General features: G+C 37.4%; 1 protein-coding gene across 2 annotated transcripts in view; it reads right to left on the bottom strand.

Annotated features, from left to right (window-relative positions):
- Positions 1-26,118, bottom strand: part of CORO2A (coronin 2A) — a 175,182-nt gene that overhangs the window by 40,200 nt on the left and 108,864 nt on the right. For both annotated transcript variants that reach the window (XM_007498973.3, XM_001363470.4), the window contains exons 2-6: positions 24,645-24,845; positions 7,878-7,994; positions 5,479-5,628; positions 4,647-4,826; positions 687-803 (exon numbers count right to left, since the gene is read on the bottom strand). In XM_007498973.3, coding sequence (XP_007499035.1) covers positions 687-803; positions 4,647-4,826; positions 5,479-5,628; positions 7,878-7,994; positions 24,645-24,845 — 765 coding nt within the window. The remainder of the gene's footprint in view (positions 1-686; positions 804-4,646; positions 4,827-5,478; positions 5,629-7,877; positions 7,995-24,644; positions 24,846-26,118) is intronic.

The raw sequence follows: 26,118 nt of genomic DNA, 5'->3' as shown, positions 1-26,118 counted from the left end.
ATATCTTCCTTGTAACCATAATGGCAAGCTTGTAAAATTGCACTGAGAAATCATTTGTGCTGACTTGCTAGTGGAGTACAGTAAACTTTTCAGAGCCATTTGAAGAAACATATTAATTAATGGAATTATAGTAACATGTCATTGTAATACAGATCTCTATTTCATGAATTCAGATACCTGCTTCTGAACTTAGCCATATCTATGTTACACTATACCCCAAGTGCTCAGCTTTTTCCCAGGGACCCAGAGATGAAAAGGGTTCCACTGCGTTTATTCTCTTTAAACTAGGACATGGACACTATCATGGCCTCATACACACACAGCAAAGCAATGTGTGTAGCCACTCAGGGATACAACCTTAGGTCTACAAATTGAGTATTCACTGGAGAAGGAAATTCTCTTTCTTCCATGTAGAGCTCATGGCTACTCTTCTTGCCATGGTGCAGCCTAGGATTGGGTGAAGGGAGCAAGTGATTTGTCTAGCTCCAATCTTTTTTAATCCCCTGTAAGCCTTGTGGAAAAGCAGTGGTGAACCAGGAGAAGGGGAGAGAAGAGATGAACTAAAATTAGGGCTGAGCTTAGAGTCAGAAAATGGAAGAGATCATAGTGAAAAGCAATAAGTGATGTAAAAAGGGAAATGGAGCAGGTCTAAGGAGTCTTTGCTCTGACCCCATGTTCTGACTCACCTCATTCCATAGTGCAATTTGCCTGTTGTTCCATCTGGATGTTCCAGTGGACAGCAGCTTTTTCATGTTTCCTAGAAATAGCACTTTGTTGGCTCTGTGAGACTTGTAATTTGCTTCCTAGAAGAAGAAACACAGCATATGAGCATGAGGACATAATTTGAGTGGATCAATGATTCTCTCTCCCAGTGAACCTGCCCACAAAGTGGTGGAAAGGAGTAAGTTACAACTTTGTGGAATATTCTGGTAAAGGGTTTCTCTATATGATTATTTCTGAAGATCTTCTGTCTGATTATTCTCTGAGAATTGTTTGAGGAATCCTAAGGAGGTAGACATCCATATAGATAGCCACAAACGTGAGATGGAGAGCAACGAGTGGAAATAAAACTAGAGCTATATAATAAATCCCCTGTCCAGAAGTTTCCTTATCCAGGTCTTGAAACTGGCTTAGAGATGACAAATAGTAGTAATGGGAAATTAACTTTTAAATTTAAGTTATTTTTTAAAGAATTAAGTGTACATGGGCTATTCTTCAAGTTTTATGAAATCCTAGAATAGGGGAAACTTCAGGATCAGTCAAGTCCAAACTCTTTCTGGGATACAACCTCCTCTCTAACAAAGTTGGGAGGCAGATCTCACTCCAACAAAGACAGGACATGCAGAACTTCAAATGGTTCAGAATCTCTGTTAAATATCTTTAAACATTGTGCAAAATATTGGCTTATAGTCATAAACAAGTTGCCCTAGATTTTAAAGGAAGAAGAAATGGAAAACTGTAATAATGACATACTTTCTATATCTGTGATTTTCATTGCTGTAAGTATGCCATCCATCAGTGTAGACCACAATCCCTCTATAATGCCATAGATTACATATGAGGTCTTACAGAGTCACTGTCACTGAAAAACTCGTCATCCAATAGCCAAATTGATAAATATTTCTAAGCTTTGTCTGTCAGTCTGCAAATGGCATATACGAGGCAGTGTGCCATAGTGGATGAAGAACTGGACACAGAATTAGGAAGTTCTGCTTTTGAATCCTTCCCCAGATACTTTGTGACTGGACAAACCTCTTAGCCTCAGTTTTCTCATCTGTAAAATGGAGATAATAGCAACTACAGGATTGAGGTGAAGGTAAGATGAGACAATTTTTGTACTTTTCAAAGCTTAAAGTATAAATGTGAGCAATTATACTTGAAAAATACATTTGATTGATATATTTTATTTTTATATTATCTAAATTTCCTCTTGTATCTTTTGTCCTTCTCTTTCTTCATCTATTACAACAAAGAATTATCTATTAATCTTATATGGTCAATCACCAAACCTGTACTTTAAGTCATTTCTGCTTGACAGGACCTGTAATGGCTTGTGTTATGGTAGCATAACTCTCAAGGACTCAGGCTCATCTCTACCACAGTGAGGCATCAAAGGAAGACTTTAGTGAAGGACAGAGATAAAAAATTCAGAATATGACAATAAATGTGGCATTTTAGGAGTTGAAATTTTAGAGTAGAATATTTTTCACTTCTTTCCCCAAAATGGGCAAATTACTTCTCTCTAGGCCTCAATTTCTTCCTTTAAAATGAGAGATTTGGGATATATGATTTTTAAGATTCCTATATATATATATATATATATGTTCTTGATTCTATTAAAATAGAGAGGAAAGTATTTTTTATTATTTGAGGCATTTGCAAGTGAAAAACAAAAATAAATTTGGTAATCTTTTTTGTTTTTGTCATCTAAATTTTGATATAGATAGAATGATAGAATTTCAGAGCAAGAAGGCCCTTGGAGCCCATTCAATTTGTACCCTCTTCAATGTCATCCTAAATATCTGGCCTTCCAGTTTTTTCTTAAACACTTCTAGTGATGGTATTCTTAACACGTGTGGTAGTTCTTTTGGATAGTTTCTCAAATCAAATTGAAATCAGCCTCTTTGTAGCCTCTTATGCATTACAGCTTTTGTGCTCACTCTGGCCAGGCAGAACAAATCAATCCCTCTTCTAAATGATAATCCTTTGGATACTTGAAGACAAAAAGCATATATCCAGTCAGTCATCCTTTTTTGGGAGGGCTAAATATCCCTAAGTTCCTTCAATGATCCTTGTATGGCATGGTTTAAGCCCCTTTGCCATCTTGTTTCCACTCTTTTAAATGTGCTCCATCTACCTCATAATGTCCACCTTAAAATGTGGTACCCAGAACTGAGTGCAATGACTTCAGTTTATCAGTAGAATAAAACTTTACCCAACTGTACTGTTGTCCAGTCATTTTTCAGTTGTGTCTGACTCTTTTTGACCCCATTTGGGATTTTCTTGGCAAAGACACTGGAGTGGTTTGCCATTTCCTTCTCCAGCTCATTTTACAGATGAGGAAACTGAGGCAAGTGTCTTGCCTAGGGTTATAGGGCTAGTAGATATCTGAGGCCAAATATGAACTCATGAAGATGAGTTTTCCTGACTCCAGACCCAGCACTCTATCCACTGCACTACCTAGCTACTCTGCCATTTGTACTGGGAAATCAATTCAAATGAATACAAAGGGTGAATTAGAGACTTTAAAAAAACCCCCAAAGTCTTATGATTTTTAAGAATGTGAAGCAACTTCAATTAGGGAGATACAGAAAAAGTTCCTAACAAAGTCATTCGCTTTGCAAATGGGAAAACTACTTAAAAATGTAGCATAAATAAAGATGAACATGAATTAGAGAAAAAATAAAGCACTTTTGCTTGTTCCTGCTCTAATGAAGCATGTCTGGGGTTCCTACTTTGGGATTTATTTGCTTTGAATTATCATTTCATCATGTGATTGTCTTCTTGCAGATGGTATCTGATCAGAGAATCAAGACCCCATAGCTACCAAAATGCTGTATTTGTGTGTCACCAGATAAAAGAAGAGGAAGAAGAGAACATAATGTTCTTAAGAGGAGGAAAGGTAGAACAAACTCTGGAACGATGCCATTGTTTAGAGAGTCCAGGTTCAGGCAGTAGCATCAAGTTCATTGGTGAGCTTTCATTTGGAAACAGAGATGGTGAAGCAGGTTGGGAAATGACCAGAACCTAAATAAAAGGCTTCCATTAAACTCTAGATTCCTGTTTTTTTTTTTTTAGAAGATCTTTTTAACTTGCAGAGAAGGATGATTTGTAATCAGTTTTTCTTGTTCCAGTTGTTTCTCTTGTATCTGACACTTAGTGACCCTAGTTGGGGTTTTCTTGACAAAAATTCTGGGATTGTTTGTCATTTCCTTGTCTGGTTCATTTTACAGATGAGGAAACTGAAGCTAACAAGGTTTCGTGACCTGCCCATGGTCACATAGCTAACGAGTATCTGAGGCCAGATCTGAACTCAAGTCTTCCTGACTCCAGGCCTGGCATTCTATCTACTGCTCTACTTGCTTCTCTGTAAATAGGAAAGGGATAGGGACTAGCCCTATCTTTTCACTAGAATAGGGAACTCCCAATTGAGAAAACTTCCTCTAGTAAGGCAAATTGGCACCTTTCTTGTAACTTATAGACTAAGAGTTTTCCAGAACACTGAGAGGTCCAGGATCATCCAGGATTACATTGCTAGCCTGTATTAGAGGCAGGACTTGAATTCACTTCCTCTATATCCAAAGTCACTTTATGTTACTCCATCGACAAGGCCATATTGTCTCTCTCTGTGCAAATGAATGCTTGGAAACAGTTTGTTCTCAAGGCTGGTTTCCTCCTTGCAATCTTATTTACATTATTAATTTGCCTAGCAAACCTGTTTTTCATAGAGATCCCAAATGCAAATTTTAATCTAGCCTCTGCTCAAATGATTACATAAATTTACATTATGGTCTGGTCTGAATTAATGTGACTTCATCATACACATGCATAATGCCTACCATTTGTTCTCTTAGCAGCCCTCATGGGGAGAAAAAAGCCCATTAAGACATTTATCTTATTGCAAAGCATAATGTTGCATATTGCACCTGTAAGACTGTTCCTGCACGAGGGTCAATAATCCTTATCTTTCTGTCCTTGCAGGTGGTTGCGAGCAGGCTGCCATCTGTGTTGAATGACATGGAGAGGATCACGTCTTGGTGAAAGTCAATTGTCTTCACTGGGTTCAGAATTACAGGCTCTTTTGTGTCAAGGTTCCATATCATTAACTAGAGAACAGAGAAACGAAACTCTTAGCATCTTTCCCCCCATCTCATTCACTCACCTGACAATGAACACACACACAGGACCTGGCACTCATACTGTCAGTATTCAGAAACATAGTGAAACATGGTAATCCCAAGTGGAATAATCTGGACATGAGCTGGAGAAGAGGTTTAGTTGCATTGTTATGAAGTAAACAGAAAATTCAAAGAGTAAAGTTGTAGGAGAAATAAAAAAAGAGCATAGATTTAGAATGGAAAAGAAGGTCCAGCTCCTTCATTTTGTAGATTTGGAAGTTGATTTCTAAAGAGATTAAGTGACTTGCCCAGGGTCACCCAAAGAGAGGAAGAAGAGTTAGAATTTTAACCCAAATCCCATAATACTAGTGGGCTTTTCTGAACATATTGAAACATCAGTGTAGCAAGATATGGTACTGGTAAGACCCTATGTACACATTTATGCATATGTTACACTCTGTGTTTATACATATAAATAATATATTTTACTTTTCTTTCTCTTGAAACTTCCTTCATGTACCCTGTACTAATTCTGCATGTTTAACATTTAGACATTTAGAAAGTAAGATGCTTGGGATTAAACATCCCCAAGTTAAGACTAGAGAGAGATTTTACCCCATTTTCCTTCAAATTGACTAACCTTATAATCATAACCAGTGCTAAAAAGAATATTAGCAGCAGTTGGGTGCCATTCCAGGAGTCCAACTCTCCTCCCATGACCAAGTAGCTCCTTCTTGGAGAGAGTGATGTTTCTTGATAGCAATTGTTTCGGAATATCCCATATCTTAATCTAGTAGCAGGTAGAACAAAACAACATATTTTATAAAAGGTGAAAGCTAATCATTCGTAAGAGATACCTCACCATTTCCCACCATCCCCAACATTCAAAGGGCATCTTTTGAATTATAAATCTAAGAGACTGGACAGACAACAGGACTCTCCACTGGCCCAGAGATCAGGCCGACCAGCTCTTGTACTCTTGAGGATGGCAAGCCAGTTTCCTCTACTGTGTGAGGTTCTCTTCCAGGTCTCATGCTCCCTTGCCCTCTCCAATGTTGTGTTGTTGTTTAGTTGTCTTATCTAACTCTTTATGACACCATTTGGGGTTTTCTTGGCAGTGATACTAGAGTCATTTGCCATTTTCTTCTCCAGCTCATTTTACAGATGAGGAAACTGAGATATACAGAGTGAATTGACTTCCACAACATCACACATCTAGGAAATGTCTCAGGCCAGATACAAACTCAAGAATATGTGTCTTTCTGGCTCCAGGACCAGCACACTATCCACTGTACCACCTAGTTGCCCCTTCCCAATATACCTAATTCTATCAAAGTAAGCCTGGAGAAGAGGATTTCTCTTTTGATTTGAAGCTGTATTTGGAGGTCTTGTTCTAGGATTGTCCTTGTTTGGATGGTCTCTAGAAGACTAGGTTTGAAGACCCTGTGGAGGACCATGAGAATACATTGAAAGAGGCTGAATAAATGCTTAAGTTTTAAAATTATTGGAGTGCCTCATTTAAGGTCTATTTGCCTTAACCATAAAATCAGGATTAGTTTTCAGTTATCTCTACATTCTATTCTACCCACTTCTTAGAAATTACATTTTTATTTGAGATAGAAACAGATCCACTTCAATGCACCACAAAATTTTGAATGCCTGCTCTGTGAAAAATGATCCCAGAGATAAAACCTGGATCTAAAATGAATCAGTGTTAGTTGGCCACTCTAGGTGACAAAATATCTGCATCAAGAATGAATGGAAGTACCATATTATGTAGTGTACAGGCTTGCTCCGAGATTCAAATCCTTTTTTAAGGGGAGAGAGAAGAATAGTTACTGACACAATCATGAGATTGGATACAGATTTCTTTATCAATGAAGAAATGATTTCTTGGGCAGGTAAGGGTCCAGTGTTTAAAAGAAGAAACTTAGCCCAAGGTACCTTTGTGCCCCTAAAGGGTTCATTGGTCTTACATGTTGAGCTATTTATTTCTGCAATTTACCCTGCAATTTATAGATCAGGTCCAATGGGAGTTCCATTAGTATATTCTAGACCTCATCAAAGTTAAATGGATCTGTGAACCATTTCAGGACATCCACTTAGAGCCATTTCCTCCCAGGAATTTTTGTGCACAATTCTGCTACTAAATTAGAATTGTACAGACAATGTTGATGGCAGCCTATACTCATTAGTGATTTGGTAATGATATAAAGGTTGAGCCAGGAAAGTTATCTTAAAATCAGTTTAGGTAAGAAGACTTATTTGACTTCTATTAGAGACAGGTTAAGAAATCCATATATTAAGAAGACCAGGTCTTTGGGTTGGTCTTTAAAGAACGGGTAGGATGTGTAGGAGGGAGGGCACTTGGATATAGAAGCTGGATATCAGGTAATGGAACTTTTGTTGTTCCAAATCTTAGAAACTTTCCAATGCAGGAGTAATAACCTTTAGAATATTTTCCATATTTCTGATAATGTTTTTGTCACTTTAAGGTGTAGTTTTAACTTACTGGTCTAGTTTATAATAGGAATTGGACTTGATATAAGGAATTCCTGGAGATGAATGTCTCCTCTACCCCCATCCCCTGACCAATGCAGGTTGGTACATTCTTTGCTATTTATAGTTGTCTAGAGTATTAAGAAGTTAAATGAAATATCCAGGGTTATATGACCAGTCCATGTCAGATGTGGGTTTTCATGGCTTTGATGCTAGCTTTATCCACTAGGCTATGCTGCTTCCCATTGGTCTAATAAATTTCTAAAACTACTTCCAGGGTCCAGGTCACTGTTTAACCCCATTTTCAGATGAACTTATTAAGAGGGCCAGAGACAGGCACAGAAACTACGATGTCTATCTTCTTCTTCCTCATTCCAACCACGTTCTTGGTGAGTGATTTCGACTTACTTAAGACTGTCTTTGCTGATGTTTCAGGAAAGATGGAGCATTTAGGGATACAGGTATGACATTAAAGGTGGATTGGTTTTCATTTCCCACAGATGTGTTGGGAGAGTGGGATGCAGAAAGGTGAGAATTTACCGTGGCATCTTCAGAACAGGAGGCTATTACAAAATCATCAAAAGGGTTCCACTTGATGTCCAAAACATTGCCTTTGTGGCCACAGACCTTTGGGTAATGTGGATCAAGCTTTCCTGTCTGCAAAAGAAACAATATACCAAATATTTATGAGTTAGGGCAAATATAATCCACATTCAAATGAGACTATCTCCAAGGCCTTATATCATTTTAGAGAATGGAATTGCAACAGCACTGATGGTCCTGCCTTTGAAGTGAGACTGTTCATAGATTTTTAGAACACTGAAAATACGTGCTTAGCTGGAAGTTGGAAATCCAGAGCCCTAGAATTTCTGGGGACTGTGCAGATTCAAGTTGATTCATGCAACAAACATTGCTAATCAGGTAGCATAGTGGGTAGGAGTGTTGGATTTGGAGCCAGAAGACCTGAGTTTGAATTCTGCCTTAGATTCCAGTTATGTGACCCTGGTCAAGTAACAGCCTTTCTCAGTATTCCCCTCTATAAAATGGGAATAACAATAGCACCTTCCTCATAAAGTTGTTGTGAGAATCAAATGTGACAACATATATGTATATACATACATAATACATGTATATAGGAATGTGTAAATATAAATATACGTGGCTACTATAAATATATTTATAGGTATTTGACTCTGAAAACTTTAAAATACTGTATAAATGCTAACTCTAAGTATCTACTGTGTAAGATTGCTGTTCTCAGAGGTATAGCAAGTTTAGATAAGACAAAACCTTATGAAACTTGTATATTGGTAGGGGGATAAGAGGCAAATATAGATAGAACTATAATATAAATAATAGTTTATACTACTGAGGTACAAATAAATAATAGTTTATATGTTTTGGTATACACGCATATAGGCTATTTATTTATAGAATTATACATTGCTGAGAGAGAGCTTATATCGTAGAAGTATAAATAGTTTATATACTAGAAAGTTATAAACAGATTGCTGTGTGAGGTCTGAAGGGGAAAGTCATTCCAGGCACGCACCTACCGGCCCATGAGGACAGCTTGTTAAATTTTCAACATAAGCATTTACATCCCAGAAATGAGCAAACAATACAAATTAGGGACTGATATATTGTTTTGTTGACTGTCTAGACCTTAACAAGGGATGCAGAAATTGTTCACAATGCTGGTTAAACCTAAAAGGTGACATTTTCTTCCCCACCCAGAGAGTCAGATGTTAAAAACATTTACCAGAACACCCCTGGTCAGAAGTGATGGGGAAATCAAAGACAACTTCATGGAAGAAGTGGATGTTGAACTGAGTTTTCAGGGACAGGCAGAATAAGGAGGAAGGAGAATATTTTAAATATTTAGAATTATGTGACCAAAGGCATAGACATGAGGAAGCACAGTGCATGTTTGGGATGAAAGGAGGGGACAGACACGACTCTACTTTGTTTGGAGCATGTAGAAGTGAATAAGAGGAGATATGACCAAAAAGGTAGGTCACTTGATCTTTTTTTTTTTTTAATTCTTACCTTCCATCTTGAATCTAAGGCAGAAGAGCAGTCAGTGCTAGGCAATGGGGATTAGGGGACTTGCCCAGAGTTACACAGCTGGGAAGTGTCTGAGGTCACATTTGAACCTGGGACCTCCTATCTCTAGACCTGGCTTTCAGTACACTGAGCCACCCAGCTGCCCTAGTTCATCTAGTCTTAAACCAAAATTAAGCAGAAATTCCCACTCAAATGGGTAGTTTAAACTACCGCTTGAAGACCAGGTAGTCCATTCTACAATTATAAAGCCTGGATGTGGTAGATCTCTATTTCATCAGTCTACTCATTAATCCTAGTTTTGCTCAGCGAAACCAAGCAAGAGAAAAATTATGTCTTTCTCTATATGATAACCCTTTAAATACTTGAAGAAACTATCATGTGTTCTGTAAGCCTTCTCTTAGATAAGCAACTCAGTCAATTCAATTCAACCCAAACATGGCATGGTTTTGAGTCTCCTTACCCTCATTGTCTCCGGTCTCTGGGCAGTTTCCAAGCTTGTCAATCTCTTTGCTAAAACATGGAAGCCAAAGCTGAACACAGCACCCCAGCTGTGACATGACCAGGGAAGAATACCATGGGATAACCACCTTCTTTGTTCTTTAATTCAACTGTTTTTTTTCCCGTTTAACTTTTATGAGTTAGAGGGAAATTATAACAAAACAAACTTATAATATTATTCAAATACGTTTCCAGGCAATGTAGTCTATTCTTCTTTTTTACCTTTGACATTTATATTACTTTTCAATGATTCTTGATCTTCATAATGATGACCCTGACACTCTATCACTCTCAGAATCATCCAAAATTGAATTCCTTTTTGCTCATTATTCTTGCTAAGAAGAGTAAATAAAGTTGAACATTTTAGAAAGACTTTTCAATGAGAAGGGTCGGAACCAAAAACGTCCTTCTGGTTAAAATTTAGTCAGAAAATTCAGCGAGCCAGGATACTGAATTCCTTAAGCCTCTGGATTAATTAAGGTTTTGCCATATTTGTTTCAATAATGATCTAAACCACAGGCTTAGCTTCTCCTCCAGTTACTTTGTCCCTAATTCATCTGGCACCTTTAAAAAGGAAGGTTATTATGGAGCATTATTTTTTTTTCCTCTTCATAAAAAAGTTTGCACAAGAAAAATAGCTGCATTGAATTTAGCAAGGTCTCTCCTGGCAGCTCTCCTCTAATGGGCAAGAAAAAGCCATGCATAATATTTCTCTCCACAAGGTGGATGCATTTACTGAGCCCTACCAGGGCAGGGAAACTGTATAGTTTATACACTGTTATAAACTTATAAACTGTTTCTATGTTGTATCAAATGAAGTGATATTTTGGCAATCATTCACTTAATAGAATCAATATGGTTGGTTAGACAAGAGAATTCAGACCTCTAAATGGATTTGATTTTCTCAGCTTCCAGTTTTCCAGTGTGGTTGTCTACCTGGATGCAATTAATTAGAAAAATTGCTCTGTTTGCATCTCAAACTTAGTCCTAGATAAATGTAGTCTGAAGTCTGAAGATTCTGCTCCTCTGGCTAGAATAACAGCAGGATGGTAACTAATTTGGTCCCTGACTATTACTGACCTGTTTGAAAATTGCATTCTTTCCATGGTGACCCTGAATCCTCAGAGTCCCTGAACAACTGATAAATATCAGGGACTGTGGGTAATAATAATAGCTGCTATTTAGATAGCCCATTAAGCTTTGCAAAGTACACATACATTATCTCCTTTGACCTTCTGGACAACCCTTTGAAGTAGATACTATCATCATTCCCACTTTACAGATAAGAACACAGAGACCTAGATAGATTAAATGATTTATTTATGGTTACATTGATTGTAAATAAATAGTTTATGGACAGAGCTCTGTACTTGGAAGTCAGGAAGATCTGAATTTGAATCTTTCATTATAGACACCTTAGCTATGTGACCCTTGTAAAATCATTTAATCTCTCTGAGTCTTTGTTTCCTCACCTGTAAAATGGGAATAATGCCTGTAATATTTATCTCACTATTATTGTAAATGACAAAATGTATACAAAATACTTTGCAAATCCTAAGTAGTATATAAGTAATCAGTTATTATTAGCGTTAACTTGATAGCAAACATTATTATTCCCTTTTGGTGAATCAGGAAGTTAACTGAAAATTCTAAGCATCTTGCTAAAAGTTAAGCATCAGGGTTAAAATTTGTAGGACTCTCACTTTTGTATTGACATGAAGAGTCAAAACAAGGACTAGGGATGCAAAGCTGAGGAGTGCTGAAGAAAACAGTACCTTATCCTGAGCATTCCATACCATTGGGTTAGGGGGATACCATTTTGCATTCTTGCTTCAGGCACAATATTACCTATTTATGGTTTTGTTTTTGTGATCTTCTACTAGGAAGGGGGAAGAGAAGGGAAATTTTTTTTTTTTATTAAGCTCCCACTATGTTCCAAGTACTGAGCTTTTACGAATATTATCTCATTTGATCCTCACAACAACCCTGAGGGATAGGTGTTATTACAGTTGAGGAAACTGAGGCAAACAGGTTATGTGATGTACCCAGGGTCACCCAGAAAGTAGGTACCTGAGGCCATATTTGAACTTGGTTCTTTTTTATTACACACCCAGTATTCTGTGCAAGATGGCACCACCTCACTAGCTGCCTCACTAATACAGATTGCAACTCATCCATGACTTATCTTGTTGTGTGCAATTCTAGATCATGTTTCAAGTATGACATGATGGAAAGTGTGCTAGATTGGAAGACATAAGTCTTGGGTTTGAATTCTACCACTGGTCATGTGACCTCTTGGATTCTGTTTTCTCCTCCATGGAATGAAGGCCAATACCTTGGGCTAGATACTTCTAAGGTCCCTTAAAGAATGATTTCCTCTCTTCATCTTGTGTAAAAAAACCTAACCAATGTAACAAAGATCTTCTAACAGCCTACAGGTACCAATGTGGCAGCTGGGCTGCCCATTTGTTCTTCCCTTTTGCTATACCTGCTTCCTTTTCCTGATAATTTATTTCCTTGGAATACAAGTCTTTTTGGTATTTGGGTATTGACACTACATCTCTTCCTTATATTTTTTGTCACCCATGATTTTTATTTTGCAAGGTGGACTCCCCCAAGGGTGTGCTAAAGCTAGTTGAACCAGCTCAGGAGAGTGGATTGTTAAAATTGTTTAAATTTTTAGTGTGAGCATTTACATTCCAGAAATCAGCAATAAATGATTCAAATCAGAGATTGATTTATTGTTTTGTTAATTAGCTAGACTAAAGAAAGCAATGGAGAGGGGCAGCTAGGTAAATCAGTAGATAAAGAGTTAGACCTGGAAATGGGAGGTCCTAAATTAAAATCTGATCTCAGACCCTTCTTAGCTGTATGACCTGGGCAAGCCACTTAACCCCAATTGCTTAGTTCTTACACTCTTTTGCCTTGGAACGGATACTTGGTATCTATTCTAAGACAGAATGCAAGGGTTAATTTTTTTAAAAAAAGGAAGTATTGGAGAAATTATTTATAATGCAAATTAAACTTAAAAGTGTGCTCTGAATATAACCTTTCCCCCTTGGAAAACTGATTATTAAGAATTTGCCAACATATCACTAATTTTATGTCTTAATTATTCAGAAGATCTACAGGATATATCAGATATGGCCAGACATCCCCACATCTCAAAAAATTATGAAATTGTCTCATTTTAAAAGTTTACTTGTTATTTTTAAAAATTATGTATAGATATGTTTTATTTTCTTTAGTTTGATGAATAAAATAATGTTATTCTTAGATAAGCATTCAATCAATATTTATCTTGAAAAATACAATTCTCTGGGTTCATAGCCTAATGAAACATGCTGCACAGAACTACAAAAAGTTCATTAAACAAAATTATCTTCGAGTCACATCTATTAAGGAAGTTTTCATGACTTTGACAAGAGCCACTGGTTGGCACCTCTGTGCTATAATGCTATATGTGTGTTCCTAAAATCTCCTTGATGTGCAAAACTGCACAATAGAAATCATGTGGCTTTTGGGGGAAATGGGGTTAGGGACACAATGCTCGAAATGATCAATGCCACACTTAAAAAAGGAAGACAGGAATCTAATAAAAATGGTAGCGCGATTTTTAAACACATTAAATGGCTATGAAATACATAAATTCTATAATAAATGGGGCTTTGTCTGGCACTCCAGTTTCCACATGATATGAGCTGGCAAAGTTGAATATAGGTGAGAAAATGACCTTGGTTAGACCCAGTTAGGGGGTTGGTGGAAGGTAGGCAGAAGGCAGGAAGGAAGAATCAGATCAATCCTCCTCCTCTTCCTCAGCCTACAGTTCCTACTATATCAGAAAAAAAATGTCTATGTATGCATACACACATATATTTTTATATGTTGCCTTGAAAAAACATCAAAGTTTGCTTGTGGAAATGAGTATGTCGGAGGGGTTGCATCTTGTGAATTATAGTGAAATGGTGCTGTTTCTTTGTTTTCTTGCTATTCCCTGAAGGATGAAATCACATAGGAGTGAACACAAAATTCTCGTTCTGTTCAAATTGTTCCCTTAATACATCAATCGCATTGGAACAAATTTACGTTTTCAAAACAAGCATTTGAGTAGAACTGCCTGTACATATTTCTCTGCTTGGTATTTAAAGTCCTTCACCAATCCAGCTCCAGCTTACCCTTCCAGTGCCTACCGGGCTGATTACACATCTGTCCCCTTTATACAGTCAACAAACATTCTATTTCCTGTTTTTATGCCTTTGCATGTACTCCTTTGCCTCTAAGTTTTTCAGGATCCCTCGTTTCCTTCAATGCTCAGCCCAAATGCCAACTCTGATATAAGGCTTTTTCTGATCCCTCCAGACGCCCATGTCTACCCCTGAAAAGTGGAACTGAATTTATTTTGTATATCTTTATTTCATATATATATATGTATATATATGTATATGTATACATGCTGTTCCCCCTGATAGACTATTAACTACTTGAAGAAAAGGATGGTTTCAGTTTAATCTTTTTATCCCTAGTGACTAATATTGGGTCTGGCATATGATTAATAAATTACTGTTAATTGACTAATATTCCATTTCAACCAGGCAATTAGCAAGCACATATTAAGTGCTGTTTTGTTTGAGGTATTATATACTAGCTTCCTCAGGCCCAGGCCATAATCAGTCATTAATTATGTCTTCTCTTGTTTGGTCATTTTTCTAATAGTTTTTGGGATGGGAGAATAATGACTTTTTATTGAATACAAATTTGAACTTGGGAATTTTATTTACATTTGCCACTATTCCCTTCTTAAAGGAATGATCTTTTTCTACAGTGCTTCTATTTTTGAAAAGTTTGCCAGAAGAGGAGATTGATAGTGTACTGGACTGGAGGCAGAAAGATAATTTAAATATGGTCTCAGATCTTTATCAGCTTATATACACTCTGGATGAATCATTTAACCTCTGAGGGATTCAGGTTCCTCAACTATAAAATGGGGGTCATTATAGCACCTACCTCATAGGCTTGTTGTGAGGACCAGATAATATATTATCTTTAAATATATTGACCCAGTGGCTGGCATTTAGAAGGCCCCTCACAAATGTGTGTTCCTTTCGCTTTCCCTTGTAGTGGACAGAGAGCTGACTGTGACCCTGGGTAAGTTATTTGATTTCTCATTGTGTAAAGCATCTCCAGCAAAGAAGGTGCTGACCTTCATTGGTTGTAGCCGTTTCCTCATCTGGAAGTTCCTTCTAACAATGAATCACAGGTCTAGTGCTTGGCTAGTCCTATACTTTTTTTTTTTTAAACTCTTACCTTCTGTCTTAGAATCAATATCAGTTCTAAGGCAGAAGAGTGGCTAGGAAATCAGAGTTAAATGACTTGACCAGGATCACACAGCTAGGAAGGGTCTGGGCCAGATTTGAACCCAAGATTTCCCATCTCCAGACCTGGCACTCCATCCACCTCGCTGGTCCTCAGTCCTATGCTTTTGAAGCTATTTCTATCCTCTCAACCATCATGGCTTATTTTCCTCCAAGAAGAGATTAATGCCTTTTAACATTGGTTCTCTGGAATTAAATGTGCCCAGAATAAGGCACCTAATAGTTTCTTGCACTCTGCCCAAGTTACACTAAATCTGGAGTGTTGTGTTCAGTTCTGAGCCCCACATTTTAGGGAGGACACAGGTAAAAGAAAGGTAACCAGAGGAGCAAAGACAGGTCATATTAAGATCTCTTTAAAGCGCTGGGTACAAACTTTTAAAATAGAGAATATAAGACTGAGGGATATATTAAGTACATAATATATCGTGAACATTCTACCCATCTAGACAGAAATGTGATGTTCTGAGTGGCTCCATTCGTACAAAGGCCATATTTTAAAGGAGCCAATGAGGGGTGGGAAGGAGACTCTTTCTTTGTCCTCAGCTCTGTCACCATTGATTGCTGTCTATATCTAGAAGCATCATTACTGTGAAGTATGGCAGGTTCAGCTGCCCCATGTCATCTCTCTTACCACCAGCCCTCACTCCTTTTAGTTTTTACCCAGTAATCATCCCAAGTCTGCTCAGCTGGTTCTTACAGCCATCTAAACACATTTAAATCAAGGGTATTTATAATTCAAAGGATGCCAAATAACTGCTATTCCTTCATCACTATCCAGGGAGAGAACAAAAGAACATTTCCTCCCTAAAGCTCAGTAGTCAAGACTTTGTGGTTGGAGATATTTCTGAGTAGTGAGTGTCAACATTGGAAAATGTTTGTGGCATGATGGATACTGCAAGCATGGTTGTGGCTAAGTGCCTTAAAAGCATCACAGGGGCAAGGTTATTTATGGCACAAATGCTATATCCCATCATTTCACCCTCATGCTATGTGGTCAGTGAGAAAATGCACCGGGGACAAAGCCTTTAAACCAGCCATTTACTGGGGGCTGCTGCTGCTGCAAGGATCTGCAACTGGGGCTGCTTACTTCAGTCACTCTGTCCCACTGCCCTCACCCACATATGTTGAGGAGAAGTCATCCAGTTTCTTTTTGAAATAATCCAAATCCTAAATCTGCGAGTTTTCAAGACACAAACTCTAGAATCTAGCCCACTAAATGTGGATCTATCTTTATTTCTGATAATAAGAAGAGGGAAGGCATGGAGATTAGAATACAGAGAATTTAATTCAGGGGCAATCTCAGTGCAAAGAACCCTGATAACGACATCCGTTCAAAGGACAAATGATAGAGCCATATAAGAACATTTTCTGAGGTTCCCAAGAATCAGAGTTATTTTGGACCAAAGTGTAAAAACAAGTAGGCTTGGTGTTAAACACAAAGGAAGCAGTAATAACTGAGTCAGCCCATCTCGTCTCCTGCCCCACCCTCCTCCTAATCTCAGTATTACATAGATGATCCCTAATTTCTGTGGAAGAGACTTCCAACTATTTTAACTATTTTAATTCCTAGTAGAATGTAATATTCACATACATCAGGGAAGATCCATAATTATCCCTACCTCTTCTTCTCAGCCCTTCTCATACACACAATAAAGCTGTGATATGAGATAGCATTAGTGGGCATATTGGGTATTCCATATGATTTAAAGAGTTTAAAGAACCCCAGAGGGGCCATTATGCCATCTGACAGTTACTAGAAGTTTGAAATAGAAGGACCCCTTTTACCACTGGGGAACTGAGGTATTATAGCAAGTTACCTGAATGATGGGGAGTCTGGGGCTGGAACCCAGTCACAGGGTATTGATGGCATGACCACTCAGAATCAGGGGCAGTCTGGCTATTTGATTTATTTGTTCCTGAAAGTCTCACATTTATGAGTGGTTGAGAGTTGGGGAAAGGGGGGAATTAGATCTAATATCTTTTTTTTAGTCCTCAACTGTCTCAAATTATTTGCTTCCTTTAACACTGCTGACTCCCTTCTTCACCTGGATATTCTTTTTTCTCTGGGTTTTCACTGCTCTTTCCTAGTTCTCTTCTTGTGTCTAATAGTTCTGTTTATCTCTTTTGCTTGTTTATCCTTCTGATCCTATTAGCTTTGAGTGGTCTCCTAAAGCTCTGTCTTAGACTCCCTACTCTTCTCTCTTCATTCTTTCTCTTGGCAACCTCATATGCTTCTATGAATATAAGCAATGTGTAAGTAAATGTTTAACAAGGGTCTCTTTGAAAAAGAAATGTAGGCATGTCGCACTTTTAGGTTTAATCTGCATTATTAGCATTTTCTCCTGGAAGCAGCTAGGTGGCTCAGTGGATTGAAAGTCAAACCAGAGATGGGAGGTTGTGGGTTCAAATATGTTCTCAGACACTTCCTTGTTATGTGACCCTGAGCAAATCACTTGACCCCTAATGCCTCGCCCTTCCTGTTCTTCTGCCTTGGTAGCGATTCTAAGAAGGTGAGGGTTTAAAAAAACACATTTTCTTCATCATTTCTTACATCTAGGTATAACCTAAAACAAGCTTTGATTTGTGGCAATTACTGATTTCTGAGGTGAACTACTCATCACTGAAATCTTAACAATCACCTCTCACAAGCCAGTTCAAAGTGACTCAAGCACATCTATAGTTGGGTTAAATTAACATTTCTATGCAGGTGAATTCCAGATCAACACCTCTATCACTGCGTCTTCCCTAAGCTTTAATCATGCATCATCAATTGATGACTGGACATTTCAAATTGGATATCCCAGAGACATCTCAAATTCAGCATTCCCCAAACAACTCATTATTCCCCCCTCAAACCCACTCCTTTTCCAAACTTCCCTATTTTTATAAAAGGTACTACCATTCTTCTCGTCATTTTACCTCACTCCATATTTGTCAAATCTTGCCATTCTATCTGTAACACTTCTCAAGTCTAACCCACCTACTGCCTCAATTTTCCTGTCCTTATTTACACAATTCTACCAGGAATTTTCCTTATGCATAGACCTAGCCAAGTCACTCCCCTAGTCCAGTGACTTTCCATTGCTTCTAGAACCAACTATAAAATGCCACGTTTAGCTTTTAAAGCTTTTTGCGACTTTTCCCCAACCTATCTTTTTGGTATCATTGGATAATTAATCTCCCTCCTACCTTCTACGATTTTGCTAAACTGGCCTACCTTCTGCTACTGAAAAATCTATTTGAGGAAACAAAAAATGCAAAATGAATAAACACTCACATAATTTAATAACATGCTAACTGACATCAGATGAATGGTAGGGATAGGGCGTACTTAGGGAATTCCAATGAAGGAATGATCACCTAGTTCTAGAATATATATCTCCTTTAATTCTGTTTACACCCTTCATTTGCTTAGAAGACCCTTTTTTGGCAGTTAATAAAAATACAGACTTCAGCTCATCATAGTCTAATGATCACCTTATTAAGTATTTTCACTGAGAGTTTACTCAGGTCTTAAGTTTTTTTTAGAAAGTGGAAATGCTTCAGCCCTCGAAAGTGGATATTTAGGGACTGGGTCACTAGCAAAATACAAAAAGTCTTCTTATGCTTATCTTCCATTTAGACAGATGGGTATTTTTCTGAAGGAAAAAAAAATTGCTTTTGATTCTTTCCTGTGTGTGTTTTAGGATATGGCTTTTATCTTCTAAGATTTGGTTAGCTTGGTTTTATCCTTTGAACAAACATATAAAGAGATTGCTCACATGTATGATAAACATTGATAGAACATGGAAGAACAAAGAGTTTACTTTTAATAAGCTAGGATTTTAATAATTCTTCAATGTCATCTGTCAGATTTAAGTTGATTTTCTTTTACATAGTGGATATTACAATGACATTCTTATCATTTCCTTTATGATGTTCAGTATCAGTTAAAGAACCTGGGAGACTTAACCTAGGGAAGATTTAGAGGGAACCTGATATATCTGTCTTCATGTATTTTAAAGGCTAAGATATGAAATAGGAATTATTTATTTGGTATTGATTTAGAGGGCAAAATTAGCATGAGAGAGTAATAAAAGTAATTTCTTCTTATCCATCATGGTTCAAAAATGGAATGATCTTCCATGATAAGTAGAGAGTACCTTGTCACTAGAGGTCTTCAAGCATAGGTTAGATAATTGCTCATTGTACTATGGTAGAGGAACTTAACTCTTTATTTGGCATTTGGACTAGATTATGTCTAGATTCTTAATAGCTCTAGGACACTGAACCACTCTGAGAATTATTTTAGGAACTTAGCATATGATTCCACATTTCAAGGATTGGTTGTATAGTGAAGTTTATGATTTTCAGTCATGGTCAAATTCAACAAAATATAGAAATACCCACTTATGTTGTTATACAATTTATGTTTTCTGATCACATGACAACTGATCCAAAAGTTAAACAGACTATTGCAAAAGTCAATTAATCTCCCTCACTAGAGCTTCACTCCCTGACTCTATCCATCCTTCTAAAACTTACCCTGTGGACAATGAAAAATAATAAATGGTTTTTGAGCTAGGGAATAACATATTCAAAGTGATGTTTTGGTAGAGTAATCCCACCACTTTGAACATGTTATTCCTTAGCTCAAAAAACCATTAAATTATTTTTCACTGTCTACAACATAAAGGTAAGTTTAGCTTAGTCTGGTATTTAAGGTTCTTTAGAAATGTATCTTTCCCTACTCCACTATATGAACCCCAAATCTTCTATTCACCACCCCCTGCCCAATATGCCACCAGAAAGCTTTTGCTTCCTTCACTTTCCCTTGCCTAGAATGCCTTTCTTACTTCTCTCCACTTGTTCAAGTGACAAACATCTTTCAAGGCTTTGGCATGACTTACTTTGGGGAAGAAAAAAACAAAACGAAACGAAACAGAGTTGATCTCAAGATCCAGATTTACAATCTCAACATGTCTGACTTTTCTCTCTCCCTTATTTGATCAGAATTCAAGTCTTGTCAATTCTGCCTCTACGACATACCATAAAATTCTTCTTCTTCATTCCCCTCACATGACTACCACCTTTGTTTAGCTTCTTATCATCTCTTAGATAAATTGGTACAGCAGCCTCATAAGAAACTTCTAGATTTTAGTCTCTCTCTCTTTTGCAGTCCTTCCTCCACACAGCTACCAAATGGATATTTCTACAGTATATCTGACCATGTCAGTCTCTTACTCAAAGACAGTCTGTGGCTCTTTACTTCCTCTTGGAAAATAAGAGTATCTTCAGCTTGGCATTTAGCGCTTCAATATTTGGTTCCAGCCTAGTTTTCTTTGGCTTGTTTCACACTCCTTCCCTTCATGTATATACTCTATTCATCAACCTAACCAATCTACTTTCTGTTCCCCAAGACAAAAACTCCATTTTCTGCCTCTGTGTACCTTTGTACAAGTTGTCCTCCATACCTGATATTTGTTCTCTCTTCTCTTCCACTTAGGGTTGTTGATAAAGCAAAAAGTCTCAACTATTTGGAAACTATCTCAACCAGCACACACAGTTTCTCAGGCTTGGCTTGAGACCTGGTTAAGTCAGATAACTCTAAGAATATTTGTAGGTAAAAATGGAAAGTGAACAGCCAACTCCTATAGCATCTGGCCACATGACTTGGAACTGGATAGTCTTTGGTAACCTCCATCTTGTTCATTGATTCTCTTACTGATGTTTGGTACATTTTGAGGAGATAATGGAGAGTTATTGGACATGAAAAGTTCTGGGTTATAGTCTTAATCTGACACTTAATGTATGAACATGGGCAAGTCACTAAACAATTCTGAGTCTTTTCCCCATATGTAATAGAGTGATAATAATATTTGTTTTTCCTACAGTGTCTTTTTTAAAGGAAAGAATTCCCTAAAACTTAAAGTGTAAATATCCATGCATACAAGGATTCAAGGCATATTAAGAAAAGAATGTTCCATGTACGATGCATTGTAGGGAGGTTGAGGAGGGAACAGACAATAGTCAGGCAGGAACAGATATTTCATTACAAGCCATGCTATACAACAGCATAAAATGACTGAAAAAAGTTTGATTTTGAAGTCAGAATTTCTTTTTAGGTCATTCAGTAACTTTTACGTTTCTCATGACGTTTTCCTTATTTAGGACCACCACTCCTCTAATCCCAAGCCCCTTGACTTTAGATGCTTCACTTTGAAAGACCTGGGTTTGAGTTCCAGCTTAGCCTTTCATTACTTGGGTGTCCCTGGACAAAATGCTTAATTAATTTCAGCTGCAATTTCATCATTTAAAATGGGGAGAGTAATATTTATACTACCTACCTCATGGGATTGTTGTGAGGATAAATTAAGATAACTCATACAAAAGTGTTTTGTATATGTCATATTACTTGTCACCTTGGGGAGTAGGGAGAGGAAGGAGGGAAGGAGAAAATTTGGATTGCAAAATGTCAGAAAACTAACATAAAAAACTCTTCCTATATGCAATTAGGGCAAAAACTTTTAAAGTGCATTGTAATTTGAAAACAATGCAAAAAAAAACGAGTAATTGTTATAACCTAAATTTAAAAAAAAATTCAATGATGTTTTATTTTCCCAATTACATGTAATAATAATTTTCAACATATGTTTTCCAAAGTGATCAGATCTAAACTGTCTCCCTCTCTCTATTCCCTACTGCCCTCAGCTTGGAGATGGTAAGCAATTTGATCTAGGCCTTACACATATTATTATGCAAAATATATTTCCACATAGGTCACTGCTGTAAGAGCATATTCACACAAAACCAAAACCCCCAAATAAAACCATCAATACACAGATGTGAAAGACAGTATGCTTTGATCTGCATTCATCCAATTCCAACAATTCTTTCTCTGGAGGTGGATAGCATTCCCTATATGATCTAAATATTTAAAGATATTTGGAGTTTTAATGTGTGTCCTGGGAGTCTCAAGGTCCATGCCACTAGAGTTCAAATATTGGTAGGTACTTCCAAAACTGTAAAGGATCAGCCTGGTGGCAGACTATGTCATCTGAGAACCAGACTTAAAGTATGGAGAGGATTGTCAAAAAGTTGGATACCAGGTGATGAAGTGATTTGGCTACAGAAACTCACTAAACCAATCCTCCTGAGACAGAGAAGGGCTGTACCCACATGGATGAAACCACTGATCCCTTAAGAATTGACTTAAGTTTGTAGCTTTTAATAAAAGTCTTTCAAAAGCACTGATTATTCGTATCTATATCCATGTTTAATTAATTTAGCAAGAAAACCTAGGATGAGGTGAAGCCCAGGGAAATGTGATTAAGTTTGGGACAAATAAAAGGGAGTCTTATTTCACACAGGATGTCATGTGCTCCAAAAGTAGTTCTGGCAGGAAATCCAAATGGATTAAAATTTATTTGTTGACTGGAAGTGTGGTGTGGTGAAAAGAATACTGCATCTGGAGTCCACAGATATTGGTTTAAATTCTATCCTCCATGCCTACTATTCATGTGACCATGTTTTCTAAGCCTCAGTTTCCTTTTCTGTAAATGGAGACAATGATCCTCATACTACAATATGTCAGAGCATTATTGTGGAGAAAGCACTTTAGAGTTTATAACTATTATTGTTTGGACCAGACCTGTTATTTCAGTAGTATAAAGACCCTATGTGAATGGTTTCCTTCTACCAATATAGTTCAACATTTGCTTTGCAACTTCAGACCTAGAGCAACTGCCTGGGGATACTGAGAGGTTAAAGTGACTTGCTTGTTGTTGCTGCTATTGTTTAATAGTTCATTTGTGTCTCTCACTTTTCTGGACCCCATGACGATACGGTCCATGAGGTTTTCTTAGCAATGACAAGCAACTTGCCTAAGGTCACACAGCTAGAATGTGACTGAGGTCAGATTTGAACTCTGATTTTCCTAACTCCAGGTCCAGTGTTTTATCCACTGCCACCAGCTGTATCCAAGTAACTTGCTTAGGTCACACAACTGGTATGTGTCACAAGCAGTACTTGAATCCTGGTCTTCTTGACTTCAAAGCTGGCTCTCTTATCCACTCCTCTATTCTGCTTCTCCATAACTATTATTAGGATTTGTATAAATTTCTGAAAGGCAGAGCTATTCCATGACTATCAATAGAAGTCAGGAGGACACCAAATCTTTAAGCTTGAGAAAAAGGAGAATCATGTCCAGATAAATAATTTCTCTTGATATGTGTGATGGCAAGAGAACCCTAGAGAGAGTAGACCATCATGACTTAACTCATCTCTGTGACATTTGTCAAGTTCCAAATCAGAAGTGTCAAACATAAATCTTATGGTCTATATAAGTTCAAAACACTCTTGAGTGTAGCCTGAAGCAGATTAAAATGCAATTGGGAAATACTTAATAAAAAATAAATAAAATTCAAGAAAACAGGGATAACACTACATCTTAAAATTAAGTCACTACTTAATCCTCAAGGGTCCTTATGAATGGATAAGTAGCTCTTATTTCTATTTGAGTTTTATCCCCAATTCCCACTGTGTTTAGTCAAAGCTATAGTTTTTCCAGTAGCATTATGTGGCTTGGAGAGTTGGTTATAAAGAAAGCTGCATTCCACAAAATTGACTCTTTCCAATTATTTAGCTGGAGAAGACTTCTGAGAGTCCCTTGGACAGTAAGGAGATCAAATCAGTCAATATTTAAATAAATTAATTCAGTCTAGTCACTGAAAGGTTAAATAATGAAGCTGAAGCTTAAATGCTTTGGCCCCATAAAGAGAAGGCAGGACTCATTAGAAAAAGACCCTGATGCTGAGAATGATTGAAGGCAAAAGAAAAAGGGGGACAGCAGAGAATGAGATGGATAGATAGTGTCATAGAAACATCAAATATGAACTTAGAATAAGAGATAGCGGAGGATAGAAGGGCCTGATGTGCTATTGTCCATGGGGTCATAAAGAGTCAGATATGACTGAACAACATAAACAATAACATATAGCTGTTACCTCCATTTGAAAAAGGTGGGGAGGATAATAATTTCCAATGTGCTATCCCAATTAATAAGCATTTAGTAGGTGCTAACTATGTGCTGAACACTAAGGATACTAATAAAGTCTTGAACAATCTCCCTTACTTACATTCTAGGAGAGAGACAGTATATAAATAAATAGGCACATATGTGATACATACTGGAAGGTATCCTTAGAGGAGAAGGGTAGAGTTGCTTGAGAAGTTATTATAGCCAAAGAGGTCATTATGGGCTTACAACATAGAGAGGGCTTTAGAAAGTTTGAGGTGGAAGAAAATTTTTGACTCAGGGTAACAAACTAGGACCAAAGCATGGTATGTCCATAATGATTTAATCAACCACTGATATAATGGACCTTCTTACCTGATGTAATGGAATGACGAGGAAGGCGCCCCCTCCAGCACATTCTGTCACGACGGCGATGAAGTGGGGGTTAACAGCACAGAAGTGGTTGTCATGGACACTCCTGGTGATGGGCACACAGTCATAACAGTTCTCTTTGCTGGCAGGTTTGCCAAAGACATGGCGGAACTTTGAACTTCGATACTGAGGGTGCCATGACATCTGCCAGAGAAGAAAGATCAAATGAAAAATCTCATGTGGACTCTTTCTTTTATTTGTTCATTTTTGGTAATTGATTTATTTACTTTCTTTTACCAATTACATGTAATAACAAATTTCCAAATCAGTTTTCCAAAGTTATATGATCCAAATTGTCTCCCTTCCTTCCTTCCCTTCCTTCTCCCTTCCAGAGCTGCCAAGCAATTCCATCTGGATTATACTTGTATTATCATGCAAAACATATTTCCATATTGTTCACTTTTGTAAGTGAAGAATCATATCAAACCAAAACTCCAAAACCAAAACTCAAAGAAACAAGTGAAAAGTCTTATGCTTTCATCTGCAATCTAATTCCAACAGTTCTTTCTCTGGAGGTGGAGAGCATTCTTTGTCATAAGTCCTTCAGAATTGTCCTGGATCATTGTATTGCTGATAATAGCTGAACCTATCATAGTTGACCATTCCATAATATTGCTGTTATTGTGTACAATGTTCTGGTTCTGCAGTATTTCACACTGCATCAGTTCCTATCTTCAGGAACAGTTCTTGAAATCAACAGTTCCTCATTTCTTATAATTAAATTCTTTCTTTTAAATGTAGTGGCACAATTCAGGGGTTGTTTGGAGAAAAATGCTTTGCAAAACTTAAGGAGCTACATAAATGAGTATTATTATTATTATGGAGAGGCAGTTTGGAATTGTAGAAAGAGATATGGTCTTGAAGCCAGGGATCAATAATCAATCAATATCAATATCAATCAATAAACACTTATCAAGTGCCTACTATGTGCCAGTCATTATACTGAGGCTGGGGATACAAAAAGAGGCAAAAGACTATCCTTTGCCTCAAGACAATCTAATGGAAAATATGCATCAAAATGCCACCTCTGACATTTGCTGGCTTTGGGCAAATCATGTCACCTCTTAGTGTTTGAGGCAACTCTCTAAACCTGTAAGTTGCAGAGAAGATACTGACATATTAGGAGTAGTTTCCTCATTTGTGATTTCCTTGTACAAAAGAAATCACAGGTCCAGCCCTATTTCTATTGTCATTATCCCAGCTGGAATGAGTAGATGAAAAGAAGGGCTGCAAGTAGAGCAGGAAAAAAATAAAGGGAAAACTAGCATACTGTTAACTCCCCCCCTTCCCTTTTTAACTCCTGCATCACTTTCCATGTTGTTCTGTTTTGGTGAGGTGAAGCCCAAGGAAATGTGATGATGTTCTGGACATGTTGTTCTGGTTAGGATGAGGTGAGTTAAGGTTTTGATGAGTTAGA

Source organism: Monodelphis domestica, chromosome 7, assembly GCF_027887165.1.
Source record: "Monodelphis domestica isolate mMonDom1 chromosome 7, mMonDom1.pri, whole genome shotgun sequence".
NCBI lineage: Eukaryota > Metazoa > Chordata > Mammalia > Didelphimorphia > Didelphidae > Monodelphis > Monodelphis domestica.
This window is presented reverse-complemented; position numbering and strand designations above follow the sequence as displayed.